Source organism: Cervus canadensis, chromosome X (genome assembly GCF_019320065.1).
Source record: "Cervus canadensis isolate Bull #8, Minnesota chromosome X, ASM1932006v1, whole genome shotgun sequence".
NCBI lineage: Eukaryota > Metazoa > Chordata > Mammalia > Artiodactyla > Cervidae > Cervus > Cervus canadensis.
Window position 1 is genome coordinate 16,296,416 of NC_057419.1, and position 14,717 is coordinate 16,311,132.

At 42.2% G+C, this 14,717-nt stretch overlaps 1 protein-coding gene across 4 annotated transcripts in view; it reads right to left on the reverse strand.

Annotated features, from left to right (window-relative positions):
* Positions 1-3,787: 3,787 nt before the first annotated feature.
* The window catches only part of WWC3 (WWC family member 3), a 109,317-nt gene continuing 98,387 nt past the window's right edge, over positions 3,788-14,717 (reverse strand). For all 4 annotated transcript variants that reach the window (XM_043459570.1, XM_043459571.1, XM_043459572.1 and 1 more), the window contains 5 exons: positions 11,180-11,344; positions 10,245-10,337; positions 7,984-8,211; positions 7,685-7,812; positions 3,788-6,478 (listed from right to left, as the gene is read on the reverse strand). In XM_043459570.1, the coding sequence (XP_043315505.1) occupies positions 6,412-6,478; positions 7,685-7,812; positions 7,984-8,211; positions 10,245-10,337; positions 11,180-11,344 (681 nt within the window). In that variant the 3' untranslated portion in view covers positions 3,788-6,411. The remainder of the gene's footprint in view (positions 6,479-7,684; positions 7,813-7,983; positions 8,212-10,244; positions 10,338-11,179; positions 11,345-14,717) is intronic.

A 14,717-nucleotide genomic window follows, 5' to 3' on the forward strand; every position in this document is an offset into this window, starting at 1 on the left:
TAAGATCATGGCATCTGGTCCCATCACTTCATGGGAAATAGATGGGGAAACAGTGGAAACAGTGTCAGACTTTATTTTTGGGGGCTCCAAAATCACTGCAGATGGTGATTGCAGCCATGAAATTAAAACACGCTTACTCCTTGGAAGGAAAGTTATGACCAAGATGGATAGCATATTTAAAAGCACAGACATTACTTTGCCAACAAAGGTCCATCTAGTCAAGCCTATGGTTTTTCCAGTAGTCATGTATGGATGTGAGAGTTGGACGGTGAAGAAATCTGAGCACCCAAAGAATTGATGCTTTTGAACTGTGGTGTTGGAGAAGACTCTTGAGAGTCCCTTGGACTGCAAGGAGATCCAACCAGTCCATCCTATAGGAGATCAGTCCTGGGTGTTCATTGGAAGGACTGATGTTGAAGCTGAAACTCCAATACTTTGGCCACCTCATGCGAAGAGTTGACTCATTGGAAAAGACCCTAATGCTGGGAAGGATTGGGGGCATGAGGAGAAGGAGACTACAGAGAATGAGATGGCTGGATGGCATCACCGACTCGATGGACAAGGATTTGGGTAGACTCTGGGTGTTGGTGATGGACAGGGAGGTCTAGCGTGCTGTGATTCATGGGGTCACAAAGAGTCGGACATGACTGAGCAACTGAACTGAACTGAATAATTATTGTTAATAATATCCAGGAGATAGTGAAGGACAGGGAAGCCTGGTGTGCTGCATGCAGTCCATGGGGTCACAAAGTCAGACACGACTGAGCAACTGAACAACAACAAAAATCATACTAAAAAAAAAATTCCAAAAAGAACAAAAAAAATTTGATCACCACTGTAACAGTGGTGGGAATCATTTTCAAAACTGGTAAATAAAAACATCAAGCATTTATCTTTCTTTTTCCAGACAAACTGTACTGCAGATAACCAAATAGGTAAATTTCTCTTTATAAAAAAGTTGTGGTGGTAGTTTAGTCTCTAAGTCGTGTCCAACTCTTGTGACCCCATGGACTGTAGCCTAAGTATTTCAAAGTAAATATTAATGTCTTAAAAATTGAGAGAATATCATTATTTTGCAACCTTTAGTGAATTAATGGATCTCCTATTGACTTCCTTGGACTGCAAGGAGATCCAACCAGTCCATCCTAAAGGAAATCAGTCCTGAATATTCATTGGAAGGACTGATGTTGAAGCTGAAGCTCCAATACTTTGGCCACCTGATGTGAAGAGCTGACTCATTTGAAAAGACCCTGATGCTGGGAAAGATTGAAGGCGGGAAGAGAAGGGGATGACAGAGGATGAGATGGTTGGATGGCACAACTGACTCAATGGATAGGAGTTTGAGTAAACTCCCGGAGTTGGTGATGAACAGGGAGGCCTGGCGTGCTGCAGTCCATGGGGTCGCAAAGAGTCGGACATGACTGAGCGACTGAACTGAACTGAACTGAGGTACTGATTATCAACAGTTGCAAACCCAATAAAAAGAAAAATTATAATTCACCTGATAGATGAATGTATGTCTTGCCCCCCATCCCAGCCCCCCAAAAAGAAAGGGAAAAAAAAGAAACTGGACTCTGATCAAGCTTTTAGATTCAACAACAGCTCTTCTCTGCATTTAATTTTAGGAAATAAAATTTAGAAGAACATGTTAAAACTATACCTACAATGAGATACAATGAGCCAAGTCCAGACTGTGGGAGATTAGAGAACACAAAACTTTATTTCTTCAACAAATTACAAAGATGTGTGTATGTGTGTGGGGGGGATAGGTTCTGTGAATTAAAAACAAACACAGCTCCAGTGAGATATCATTGTACACCTATTAAGATGGCTAGGATCAAAATGACAAGTGCTGGCCAGAAAGTGGAGAAATTGAAGCCCTTGTATATTCCTATCCCCGGTAGGAATATAAAGTGGGCAGCTGGTTTGGAAAAGTTTGGCAGTTCTTCAAATGATTAAACAAAGAGTTATCGTATGATCTAGCTATTCCACTTTTAGGTATAGACCCAAGAGAAATAAAGAGCTATGTCCACACAAAAAATTGTAACATGGGGTGGGAGGTGGGAAGGAAGTTCAGCAGGGAGGGGACAAACGTTATGCCTACGACTGTTTCATGTTGATGTATGGCAGAAACTAACACAATCAGTTCAGTTCAGTTCATTCGCTCAGTTGTGTCCAGCTCTTTGTGACCCCATGAACCTCAGCACGCCAGGTCCCCCTGTCCATCACCAACTTCTGGAGTTCACCCAAACCCATGTTCATCAAGTCGGTGATGCCATCCAACCATCTCATCCTCTGTTGTCCCCTTCTCCTCCTGCCCTCAATCTTTCCCAGCATCAGGGTATTTTCAAATGAGTCAGCTTTTCGCATCAGGTGGCCAAAGTACTAGAGTTTCAGCTTCAAAATCAGTCCTTCCAATGAACACCTAGGACTGATCTCCTTTAGGATGGACTGGTTGGATCTCCTTGCAGTCCAAGGGACTCTCAAGTCTTCTCCAACACCACAGTTCAAAAACATCAATTCTTCGGCACTCAGCTTTCTTTATAGTCCAACTCTCACATCCACACGTGACCACTGGAGAAACTATAGCCTTGACTAGACGGACCTTTGTTGACAAAGTAATGTCTCTGCTTTTTATTGTAAAGCAATTATCCTCCAATGAAAAAATAAATAAAAAAAAAACACTTGTACACAAACGTTCATAGCAGCATTATCCCTATTAGGTAAAAAGTGGAAAACCAAATCTCCATCCACTGCTGAACAGATAAAACACAATGCGGTCTATCTATGCAAAGCAATATTACTCAGCAATAAAAAGGAGTGAAGTCCTGACACAGGCTACAACATAGATGAGTCCGGAAAACATGATGCTGAGAGAACAAAGCCAACACAAAGGCCACATACCAAGTGATTCCATTATTAGGAAACATCCAAAATAGGCAAATCCACAGAGAAAGATCAGTGGTTGCCAGGGGGTGGGGGAGGAGAAATGGGGGTGACAGTTAATGGGCACAAGGTTTCTTTCTAGGGTGAGGAAAAATTTCCACAATTGATTGTAGCATTTGTGCTATGACTAAACTTAACTCTTAATATACTAAAAACTGATGAATTACATATTACATGCTTTAAACAGGTGAATTGTACAGTATGTGAATTCTATCTAAAGAAAGTCCACCCCCCTACACACACCAAAAAAAGCACATGGGCTTTAAAAAAAAATCCCCAAAACAGATATTTGGATTCTGCTCAATTAAAAAATGAATGACTCTGAGACAAGTGAAAAGGTGAATCATAGATGATGAATGCCATTGAGGAGTTATTAAACATTATTAAACGTTATGTTGTGATAAGGCTGCTGTGAATGTCTTTCTCTCTTAGCCATACATACTGAAATGTTTCTAGCTGAACCAAGAAGATGGATGAGATTTGCTTCAAAAGATGGAACCGAGGACAGGGGAAAGTTCGGTGTAGACCAAACAAGATGGGCCAAGAATGATTTATGTTGAAGGGGTGAGGGAGAGGGCTTTACGTGTGTTCATTGTACTATTTTCACACCTCTATTTTTATGTGGAAAAAGCTGCTGTTTTCAGTCACAAGTCACGTCTGATTCTTTGAGACCCCATGGATTGCAGCACGCCAGGCCTCCCTGTCCCTCACAATCTTCGGGAGTTCGCCTTAGTTCATGTTCATTGAATCAGTGATGCCATCCAACCATCTCATCTCTTATACACATTTTTATACATTTAAGTCTATAATTACATTTTAAAAAATCACACAATTTCCATTCTGTTTTTAAGGCAGGTTAGTTTAATTTTATAGAAGAAATACTTTCAAAAGATACAAATGACAATTAGAACAGAGACAAAAATAGAGATGAATACTGATTATAACTTATTCCCACAACAGAAGGTTACATATTTTGGTGGTGACAGTTAAGTTACCAGATGAATGGAAGACCAAATTCCCTTTTATTTGCTGTACTGTTCCTAAAGGACCCTGGTGGCAGACTTTGGATTGTTTCTGGACTAAACTGCTGATAAAACAAGGCAGAGGTTTCTCACCACAAGGCACAGTTACGGACAAACTTAAACATAAGAAAATACCCCTTAAGACGATAGGACTTCACTTTTTAGACATGTGGGATATTTTCCAGGGGCTGGCAGTTTTAACCAGTCAGAAGCTGCAAAGAGAAGCCAGTTAGGGGACATCGCATCCTCCTGCCTCCTCAGCTGGCCTCTATGGCTGTCCACCTGCCCCTTCTGGCCATAGACTGAGTGCAGCAGGAAACCCATCACCTCCCCTCCTTCATCTGCCTGGCTTTTCTTTGCTTTCTTACTATGGTCCCATTCAGGTGCAAAAGCAGACAGACTCAGGAGGGAGAGAGGGACACACAGAAAGGTGCAAGCAGTGCTCCTGGAACTGATGTCAAAGCACAGATTGTATCTGTTTCTAGAGAGGCAAAGCAGGGATTTCTTTTTCATTAAACTCTGGGGTGGGGAAGCATGCCAAACAAAAATCATCAGTCTCGACTGGGCAGTGACATTTATCTACAAATCCTTGTAGGCTTTCTGTACAGGCACGGTGGGTTTCCCTACCTTGCCACTTTGTAGGACTTGAAAGTAAAAGCTGCTTCAACCCTTCAACCCACTTAGTGCTTCACATGGCAACGTGGCTACAGAGTGCCTAGGCAAGGCGGCTGGGACTGCCCTACTTTTGGGGAGCCATGCACTGGAAATGTACATGATTTGCTTTCCACACACCCCAGAGCCCAGCGCCAGCCAATTTATCAGTCTCAACAGCTGGGGAAAAAGAGGGCCTGCCACCATCCTGACCCATTCACTAATGCTGTCTCCTGGCATTTTTGGCAGGCACTGATGTTTTATGTGTCTCTACCTCTGTTGTGGGTATGTATACAGGGAAATGAGCAAAGGAAAAAAAGAAAAAAAAATCGAGACTAGAGGCAGAGATTCATAGCAATAAGTGGCAAGTGTGAAAAAGCACAAAGTTTTCAGCTTTACCACCACTGACAACTTCACTGTCCGTGATAGGTCAATGAAATGCTTTTACAAAATTCATTTTTAATAAATGTGAAAATGAAGGCAGATTATACAAGGGAGTGGTTACAGACTAATGAGAAGAGAGATGCTGATGATTAAGGGGGAAGGGGGGACACTTTCAAGGGAAGGGCAGAAAGACGGCGGTGTGGGGGCGGGGGCATTTTCTCTTACATTTTGTGTGATTCACCTCGTTTACTTCTCCGAGGCCTCATGAAGAAGAGTGCATTCCGTAGATAATAAATACGTAGTAGGCAAACTATACCATTTGGCATTTTATGAGGACGGTATAGTTATTACGTAAAAAATTTTTTTCCTCGTGAGCTAGTTCTAAGATTTCTTAAGAAATATCATGACAATTCCAGTATGGGGTGGGGGCCATCTGATTGAAAGCAAATGCTCTCCTGTGAGCCACTTGCTGGCTAGATATGGCTCCCACAGAAGCCTGCTTCCTAAAAAAAGCGCCTTGGAAGGTTCTTGTGTCCGTGCTGTGACGGCTCCATCCATCAGCGAATCCACTGACTCACTGAAAACGCACCTTCCTTCTCTTTTCACTTTCCTGCAAGCAGAGCAGAAGCTCCACCACTGCCCTCTTGGTTGGGTCTTGGTCTCGATTGGATAGGGCGGACTAGAAAGGCAGAGGCCGGGGGAGGGCGGGCTATGTGGCTGCCGCCAGGAGCTCAAGGACAGCCTTCAGACCTGGGGCCACAGGGACACTAGGTGCCCGCAGGGCACCAGGCACTGACTTACCATTGAGCCCCTGCGGTGGCACCTGAGCCCCTGCGGTGGCATCTTAAGGGAACACAAAGGGTGCCAAAGTGTACGATATACATGATAAATGCACGGAGGAGGAGAATTCAGCACATACTGTTTGCATTTCGGGTGTCAGACACAAAACCGGCCCCAAAGTTCCATTCTACCGCATGACAAATACTGAAGAACAAAATTTCAGTCTTAAAATACATCTTAAGTCAGTATTTTCCTTCAAGGAAAAAAAAGTACTATAAATAAATTACAATACAGTGAATTTGCCTGAACTCACTTCGTTTCTGTCTTCCAGCCTTTAAGTCAAATAAAACAGCGTTAAAAACTGTACACTCTTAACATGATAATTGATCTCTTATAAAATAACCTGTCTTCAGAGATGTCAATTTCACAACAAGGAAAAACCAAGCCCTGTTGCCGTCACTATTATAAAATATATATGTATAGATATATGTGTTTTGTTTTTATTTTTTTTACAAAATGTGTATATTAATAGCTTTGCACAAATATTTTAAAGACAAATTTAGCTAGCCTAAGAACTTCATTAAAATAAAACAGGCAGATAAATACTTCATGTGTACAAAGCATTACATCAAACATCATCGGCAGGCAGAGGAGGTACATTAATCCTTGGTCTTGTAAAAAATGCTATCTTCTCCCTGGGATTGGAAAGAATAACAGGTTAGAGGTTGACGGAAATCCAATAAAATCTGGCAAGAGCATCTGCTATCAATGAGAGCTTTTCTTACTAAGAGAATATATTGAATTTCAATTCCCAGGAGCACATCTGTTTGTATACAGATTCTCTAAATCTTTTTGCGCCCCCCCCTCCCAATTTTAACAGAGGTTACAAAGCCCCATGAAAACAAGGGTTTTTCTTCAGTGCCTAGAATGGTGCCTGGTATATGGAGATGCTCAGTAAATTTTTTCTTTGTGAATAAATGAAAAACTATATAAGTTCTAAATCATAATTGATTACTCTTACGTGAAAGGTCCAGAACAGGCAAACCCAGAGGTATAAAGGAGAATGGTGGTGGCCAAGAGCTGATGGGAGGCTGGGATGGGGAATGACTGCTTAATGGGTCAGGGGTTTCCTTCTAGGGTGATGGAAATGCTTTCAAACTGGAGAGACTGTGACTGTACTAAATGCCATGGAACTGTTCACTTTAAAGCAGTTAATTTTATGTTATGTGAATTTCACCTCGGTTTTGTAAAAAGCCAAAAACAAAAGAAAATGGATATAACCGGGTAATTTTCCTCACATAAAAAAGTAAAAACAGGGAAAGCTAGTCTATGCTATTCAAATTCAAGATAGTGGTTATTCTGGTGTGGGAAATCTGGAAATGCTGATAACATTTGATTGTTGCTGTGTAGTGTTTACACAACTCACTGATACATTTCATATGTAGGATATGCAGGCTTCCCTGTATGTCTATTATGATTCAATCAAAAACTAAAAAGGCAAAGGTGATATGCGTATGTATCTATATGTGAATCATTGTGTTGTTTACAACAGCAAACATCTGGAAAGGAGCAGGGGATAAACTGGTTAGAAGTAAATTATATCTATTAGATGAGAGATTACTACCAAAAAGATAACAGATGATGTAGCAACAGGGGTATTTCACTTTAAAAAAGAGCAAAATGCAAACTCCAACATACAGTATGATTACAAGTAGCTGAAAAAAACAGTGCTGGGGGAAAAAAGATCAGAAGAGAACCGCACAATGCTAACAGCAGTGAAGATTCCCGCTTTGTTCACAATCTCCTGTGGGTCTTTTTCAATACTTAACTTGACTTTTTACAACGACAAAGGGCTGACAGTAAAAAGCCTGCGGGAAAGTGAAGCCCAGGCTTCTCCTCACCTGAACGTCTGCACTTGGATGGGCTCTTTGAGGTTCTGCCCACGCAGCTGGCACACCCCCTTAGAGGCCTTCTTTAGCATCTTCTCGGCTGCCTGTTCTTGATGGAAGTCAAGTTTGGTCTGTCTCGTCTGGAACAGCAACCAGCAACGCGGGGTCAACCAGAAGGTTTCGCTTCTCTTGTTAAGGAAGAACGCCGGAAGCCCCCACCAGCTCCGGCGCGGGAGGGGCACCGGGAGGGGGAGAAAGGCCCGCCCGCTGGCCGGCCCGCCCCCTTCGCCCCGCCCCGGGCGCCCGCTCACCTGCCGCTCGGCCTCCCGCAGCAGGCTCCGGAAGCGCTCGTCACGCAGCAGCCAGGCGGGCAGGTCGGTGTGGCCGCGGAGCTGGGCGTCCTCCAGGCGTTGGCGCAGCTCGCGCAGGGCGCACAGCTCCTCGTTCAGCTGCCGCTGCCGCGTCCGCGACGCCTGGAGGTCCAGCTCCAGGTCTAGGGATGTGCGCGCTGCCAGCGCCGCCAGGGAAGACCTGCAGGGCTGCAGTCCAGGGCGGTGAGCACCCCACCCCTCCCCCGCCCCCGCGCCCTGCCAGCAGCTTCTTCCCCTGGCCGATCCCCTACTCCAGAGAAGGGGCCGCTGGAGGGAGATTTCTCAACACAACATCCATGTGGGCGACAAGGGTTCAAACCCATGTCCAAGAACAAGCCAGTGACAGCCAACTGTCCGCTGGAAGGATCACCTTAGGTTTTGGCCCAAGTGCACAGAAATATACCCTCTCACATGGGGCAGGCGGGGATCATCTTTCTCAAGTGCTATTTGACAATATAAGCGAAAGTTAACTTGACATGAGCTTTCTTTCGTTCTGATATTTGATTTTGACTTGCATTTGAAAAGCACAGGTGATGTTGTGCAACAAGGTTTATGAGAAAAAAAATTCCAAATAGCTAACAAGAGAAAGGGCTTCCCTGGTGGCTCAGACAGTAAAGTATCTGCCTGCAAAAGGGGAGACTCTGGTTTGATCCCTTGGTTGGGAATATCCCCTGGAGAAGGGAATGGCTACCCACTCCAGTATTCTTGCCTGGGAAATTCCATGGAGAGGAGCCTGGAGGGCTATAGTCCATGAGGTTGCAAAGAGGTGATGGTCACTAAGCGACTAACACTTTCACTTAACAAGAGAAAAGTGATCAAATACATTATGAGGCCAGCAGAGAACGCAGCTACTGAAAAAGATGAAACCTATACCAACATGGCAAAATCTTAATGATCTACTGTGTAAGGGAGGAAAAAAGCATGATATAAACCATGTGAGGGCTTTCTGTTTAAACACACAATGTCAAAAAAAGTTCCTTCCCAGGGAATTCCCAGATGGTCCAGTGGTTAGGGCACCCACCTCCCTTGGGTTCAATTCCTGCTGGAGAACCTAAGACTGCAAGCCACGTGGTGTGGTCAAACAAACAAACAAAAAAAAACCATTCCTCCCTGTATAAGCCTGAAGTAATAAGCAAGTCTGCTGTTTTTAAGTTCTAAAATGAAAAAAGAATTTTGTACATGCAGTTGAGAGCAGTACTTCCCACTGCATGGCAAACAACCCTGGGGAAGGCAGTTAGTGCAGCAAAATCACAAATCTATGAGCATATCAACGTTCTTCAGAGGACTGAATAACTGTATGTGTTCTACATACTTGTAACACTATTTTGCACATATGCAGAAGTTAAATGCAAATGTAAGTGACTTGATAAATACAAATTCATGTAAAAACACTGCTGAATTCATAACAAGAGTTCTTAACCAGGAGTGACTTAGCCACTCAGGGGGCACTTGGCAACATCTGGGGACATTCTTGGTTGTCACAACTGGGGGGGGGGTGGTAGCACACGCTACTGGCAACGAGTGGGTCAAGGCCAGAGATGGAGCTTAGCTTCCCACAGTGCACAGGACGCCCCCACAACAAAGAATGATCTAGGCCAAAATGCCAACAGCATTGCTGTTGACAAATATGTTTGTAGCTGAATTATGTATTTTCTTATCATTCTCAGCCAGTGGCTACTGTAAACAAAACCACCACAAGGAGATCTGGGAATTTATTTTTCTTTAAAAGAATCCTTCCCCAGGAAAGTAAGGGAACCACTAACTTACAAACTAAAAGTAGCAAAACTTTGTACACTGGTATGATGTGGGAAAAAAAACTTGGTTATATAAAGGACATGAAAGTAACAGTCTTATGTAGAAGAATGCTCCATGTTGAAAGCCTCAAGTTTTCTAAACTGTATATACTTGCTTGTCAAAAAAGAAAAAAAAATCTGATATAGAATGGCTGATTGTTTATTAATTTACTATATTTTAAAATGTAAAGATCATGTATTATCTTTGATTATGACATTATCTTGGGAAACATAAATATTGGTAACATGCTGTCTTTATATACAGTTTTAAGAAATTACATCTAAGTAAAGAAGGAAATAAATATATTACCTTTTTAATAATATAGCTAAAAATATTACCTTGTCAGGCTTGTAGAAATAGCTCCCAGGGTACATATAGACTACACATTAGTCTATGTGGGAACATACCTGCTTATAGCGAAGGGTTCGTCTTTCCAGAGTATTTCGCACAAAGGGGGACTTCCGAGGCAATGTGGAACTGTCACTGTCACTACGATAAAGCTGCATCAAAAAGACTAAGGTTCAGAAACACTTCCTTAAGAATTCACATGCATCCTCTGTGTACTCTGAATTGGATTCCTGTTTCTCCTGTAGGTACTCACATACCCTTAAGGCTTTTAGAGTTTTTACCTGGACTCTGGGTATCACTTAAAAGAAAACCTACACAAAAGTTTCAAGCAAAACAAAGGCAGACTGACTAAGCGGACCAACCCCCACCCCCATTCCTTCCTTGCATCCATCAGCCAAACCAGCTGAGGGTTCCAGGCTGATCGAGCAACACAATTTCCATCTTATCAGTGCCAACTGCCACTTGATACGGTGGGATGCTCATGAAAGCCTGCGCTGTCCTCAGCATTTTTCACTTTTTTATCAATCGTTCTTGTCTGCTGTGTTACTAGCTTTGGCAAGAGCTGGAAAGAATGCGTTCCAGGAAAGAGCCCCATTCCTGGCAGGAGGACAAGTGCACACCACTAACGCCCACTCTGCTCACCAAGGGAAAAGGCCCGCTTGTAAAAAGAAAAATAAATAATGCCGACTTCATGGGAGCCAAGACAGCCTGTATTTCATTTGGCTGTGGGTTCTTGTTTTAGGATCGATGTATATCTGAGTGAACGCAAAGTCCTTGCCTTCATGGCCTTATTTTCCACACAGAGTTAGATTTGCTTGGGGCAAGGTGGGGAGATGAGACCAACATCGATTTCCTACCCACCCATGCATGGTGTTCCTTTAGTGGTATCATTTGTGAGAACATATATGTCTTTTAGCATAAATTAGTAAAAAAAAAAATAATAAAGGGGACATAAAGAAAACATCTAGACAGGTGGCAAGGAATCCCAACTTACTCTGCAAACGTACTGGCTTCGTGCTCCAGGCGAGAAAGTCTGAGAACGGACAATGGTGCTGCTCCGAACGAAGGGCGAGCCGCGGGCCCTGCGGCTGGGCCTTTCCTTCCGAAGACTTGCTACCTCTTCGGGGAAGAGATCTTCTGTGTTGGTCTCCTTATCAACCTACATACAATTTATTACCATGACTTTTGCTAGGACATAAGCAATCAACTCCATGTGACCCACTCTTCCGTCCTCCACATGGACTTCTAGGTGGTATTTCACACTTAACACGTCCAGAATTTCTGATATTCCCTTGGCCAAGAATCTTGACTTAACTAATTTGTTCGAGCAAAAAATGTTTTCCTGTCATTTGGGACTCAGCTGTCTTTCATACACCCTGTATCTGGTCCAAGATCAAGTCCTATTGGCTCTGTGTTCAAGATTAAGCATGTTGTGACCTCTTGTCATTGATTCTCCATCTGGGTCACCATCACATTCTGCCTGCTCAGTGCAGGGGGCTTCTCACCTGGCTCCCTGATTCCACACCTCCCTCCTCCCTTCAAATGCTTCTCAACACAGTGCCAGAGACATCCTGATAAAATTGAAGTAGGACCCTGTGATTCCACTCCTAGGTGTATACCCTAAAGACCTGAAAACAGGTGTTCAAATACTTGCACACAAACAGGTTTACAGCAGCCTTATTCAAACAGCTGAAAGGTGGAAGGAGTCCAAACCTCCATGGACTGATGAGTAGATAAACAAAATGCCCTGTACTCACACAAGGGATGAGGAGGGAAGTGCTGACAGACAATGACAGTGTGCTGGGCCTTGAAAACATCAGGCTGAGTGAAAGAAGCCAGTCACAAGACACAGTGTACTGTATGATGCCATTCATTCATTCATTCATTTTTACTGAAGTATAACTGGCTTACATTGTTATATTAGCTTCAGGTGTTCAAGATAGTGATTCCGTATTTTTATACATTACAAAATGATCATCATGATAAGTCTAGTTACCATCTGCCACCGTTAGAGCTGATACGATATTACTGACCATGTGATTTCCTTATTTTATAATCTCCCTTATTTCCCTCATCCCTGCACCTCCCCCCATCCTCCACCCTAGCAACCACCAGTTTATTCTCTGTATCTATGAATCTGTTGCTGTTTGTTATGGTTGTTCATTTGTTCGGTTTTCTTAGATGCCACATATAAGTGGCCCATAGAAGGGGAAAAAGTGGAAGCAGTGACAGATTTTATATTCTTGGGCTCCAAAATCACTGCAGATGGTGACTGTAGACATGAAATTAAAAGACGCTTGCTCCTTGGAAGAAAAACTACAACAAACCTAGACAATGTATTGAAAAGCAGAGACATCACTTTGCTGAAAAAGGTCCATATAGTCAAACCTATGGTTTTTCCAAGTGGTCATGTACACATGTGAGAGCTGGACCATAAAGAAGGCTGAGTGCTGAAGAACTGATGCTTTCAAACTGTAGTGCTGAAGAAGACTCTTGAGAGTCCCTTGGACTGCAAGGAGAACAAACCAGTCAGTTCTAAAGAAAATCAACCCTGAATATTCATTGGAAGGACTGATGCTGAAGCTGAAGCTTCAATACTTTGGCCACCCGATGCGAAGAACTGACTCATTGGAAAAGACCCTGATGCTGGGACAGATTGAAAGCAAAAGGAGAAGAGGACGGCAAAGGATGAGATGGCTGGATGCCTCACTGACTCAATGGACATGTATTTAGGCAAACTCCAGGAGACAGTGAAGAACAGGAGAGCCTGGTGTGCTGCAGTCCATGGGGTTGCAAAGAGTTGGACATGACTTAGTGACTGAACAAGTGAAATCATGCAGTATATGTCTTTCTCTGACTTGCTCCATTTAGCATAATAATCTCTAGGTCCATTCTGTGCTATCGCAAATGGCAAGATTCCCTTCTTCTTTACAGCTAGTATTTAATTTCACACACACACACATACCACATTTTCCTTTACCCATTTATCGATGGACATTTAGGTTGTTTCTGTATCTTGGTTATTATAAATCATCCTGCAATAAACATTTGGGTGCATGTATCTTTTCTATTAGCATTTTTGTTTTCTTCAGAAAAATATCCAGAAGTGGAACGGCTAGGTGTATGGTAGTTCTATTTTTAATTTTTTGAAGAATTTCCATACTGTTTTCCACAGTGTTGACACCAACTTAAATTCCCACCAACAATGCACAAGGGTCCCCTTTTTTCTACATCCTCTCCAATGTTTATCTGCTATCTTTTTGATGACAGTCCTTCTGATAGGTACACGATGATATCTCATTGTGGTTCTGATTTATATTTTCCTAATGATTAGTGATGTTGAACATCTTTTCATATGTCTGTTGGCCATCTGAACGTCTTCTCTGGAAAAATCTCAATTCAAGTCCTCTGCCCAGTTTTTAATTGGGTTGGTTGTTTTTTTGATGTTGAGTTGTCTTGAGTTCTTTGTATATTTTGGAATATTAACCCCCTGTCAGATATAATGTTTGCAACTATCTTCTCCCATTCAGTAGGCTGTCTGTTTTCCTGATAGGCTCCTTCACTGGGCAAAAGTTTTTAGTTTGATAAAGTCTCATTTGTTTATTGTTGTTTTTATTTATCTTGACTGAGGAGAGAAATCCTAAAATATAATGCATTGCTAAGATTAAAGTCCAAGAGCATACTACCTATGTTTTCCTCTAGGAATTTTATAGTTTCAGACCTTACATTTAAGTCTTTAATCCATTTTAAAATGGAATGAGAAAGTAGTCCAGTTTTCCCATTTACTGAAGAGGCTGTCTTTTCTCCAATGTATTTCCTTGCTTCCTTCCTCATAGATTAGTTAACCATATAAGCGTGGGTTTATTTCTGAGCTTTCTAATCTGTTCCATTCATCTATGTGTATTTTTTTGTGCCAGTACCATACTGTTTTGCTTTCTATAGCTTTGTAGTATAGTTTGAAGTCATAGAACATGGTACCTCTGGCTCTATTCTTCTTTCTCATGGTTTGTAAAAAACATAAAATTTACATTTTTTAGTGCACAGCTCAGTAGTATTAAATATATTCATATTTTTGTGAAAGAGACCGCCAGAACTTTTTCATCTTCCCAAACTGAACTCTGCCACCATTAAACAACTATTTCCCTATCTCTAGCCCATGGTAACCACCATTCTACTTCCTGTCTCTATGAATTTAATTACTAAATTTAGGAATTTCATATAAGTGTAATCATACAGTACTCATTCTTTTGTGACTTGCTTATTTCACTCAGCACAATGTCTTCGAGTTTCATTCACATGGTAGCATCTGATGTGACTACCTTCCTTTTTAAAGGTAATATTCCATTGTACATATATGTCACATTTTCCTTATCCATTCATCTGTGGATGGACATGTAGGTTGCTTCCACCTCCTGGATACTGTGAATAATACTGCTATGAACGTGGATGTACATGTATCTCTTGGAAACTTTCTTTCAATTCTTTAGGTTGTACATCCAGAAGTGGAATTGCTGGATCAGATGGTAATTCTA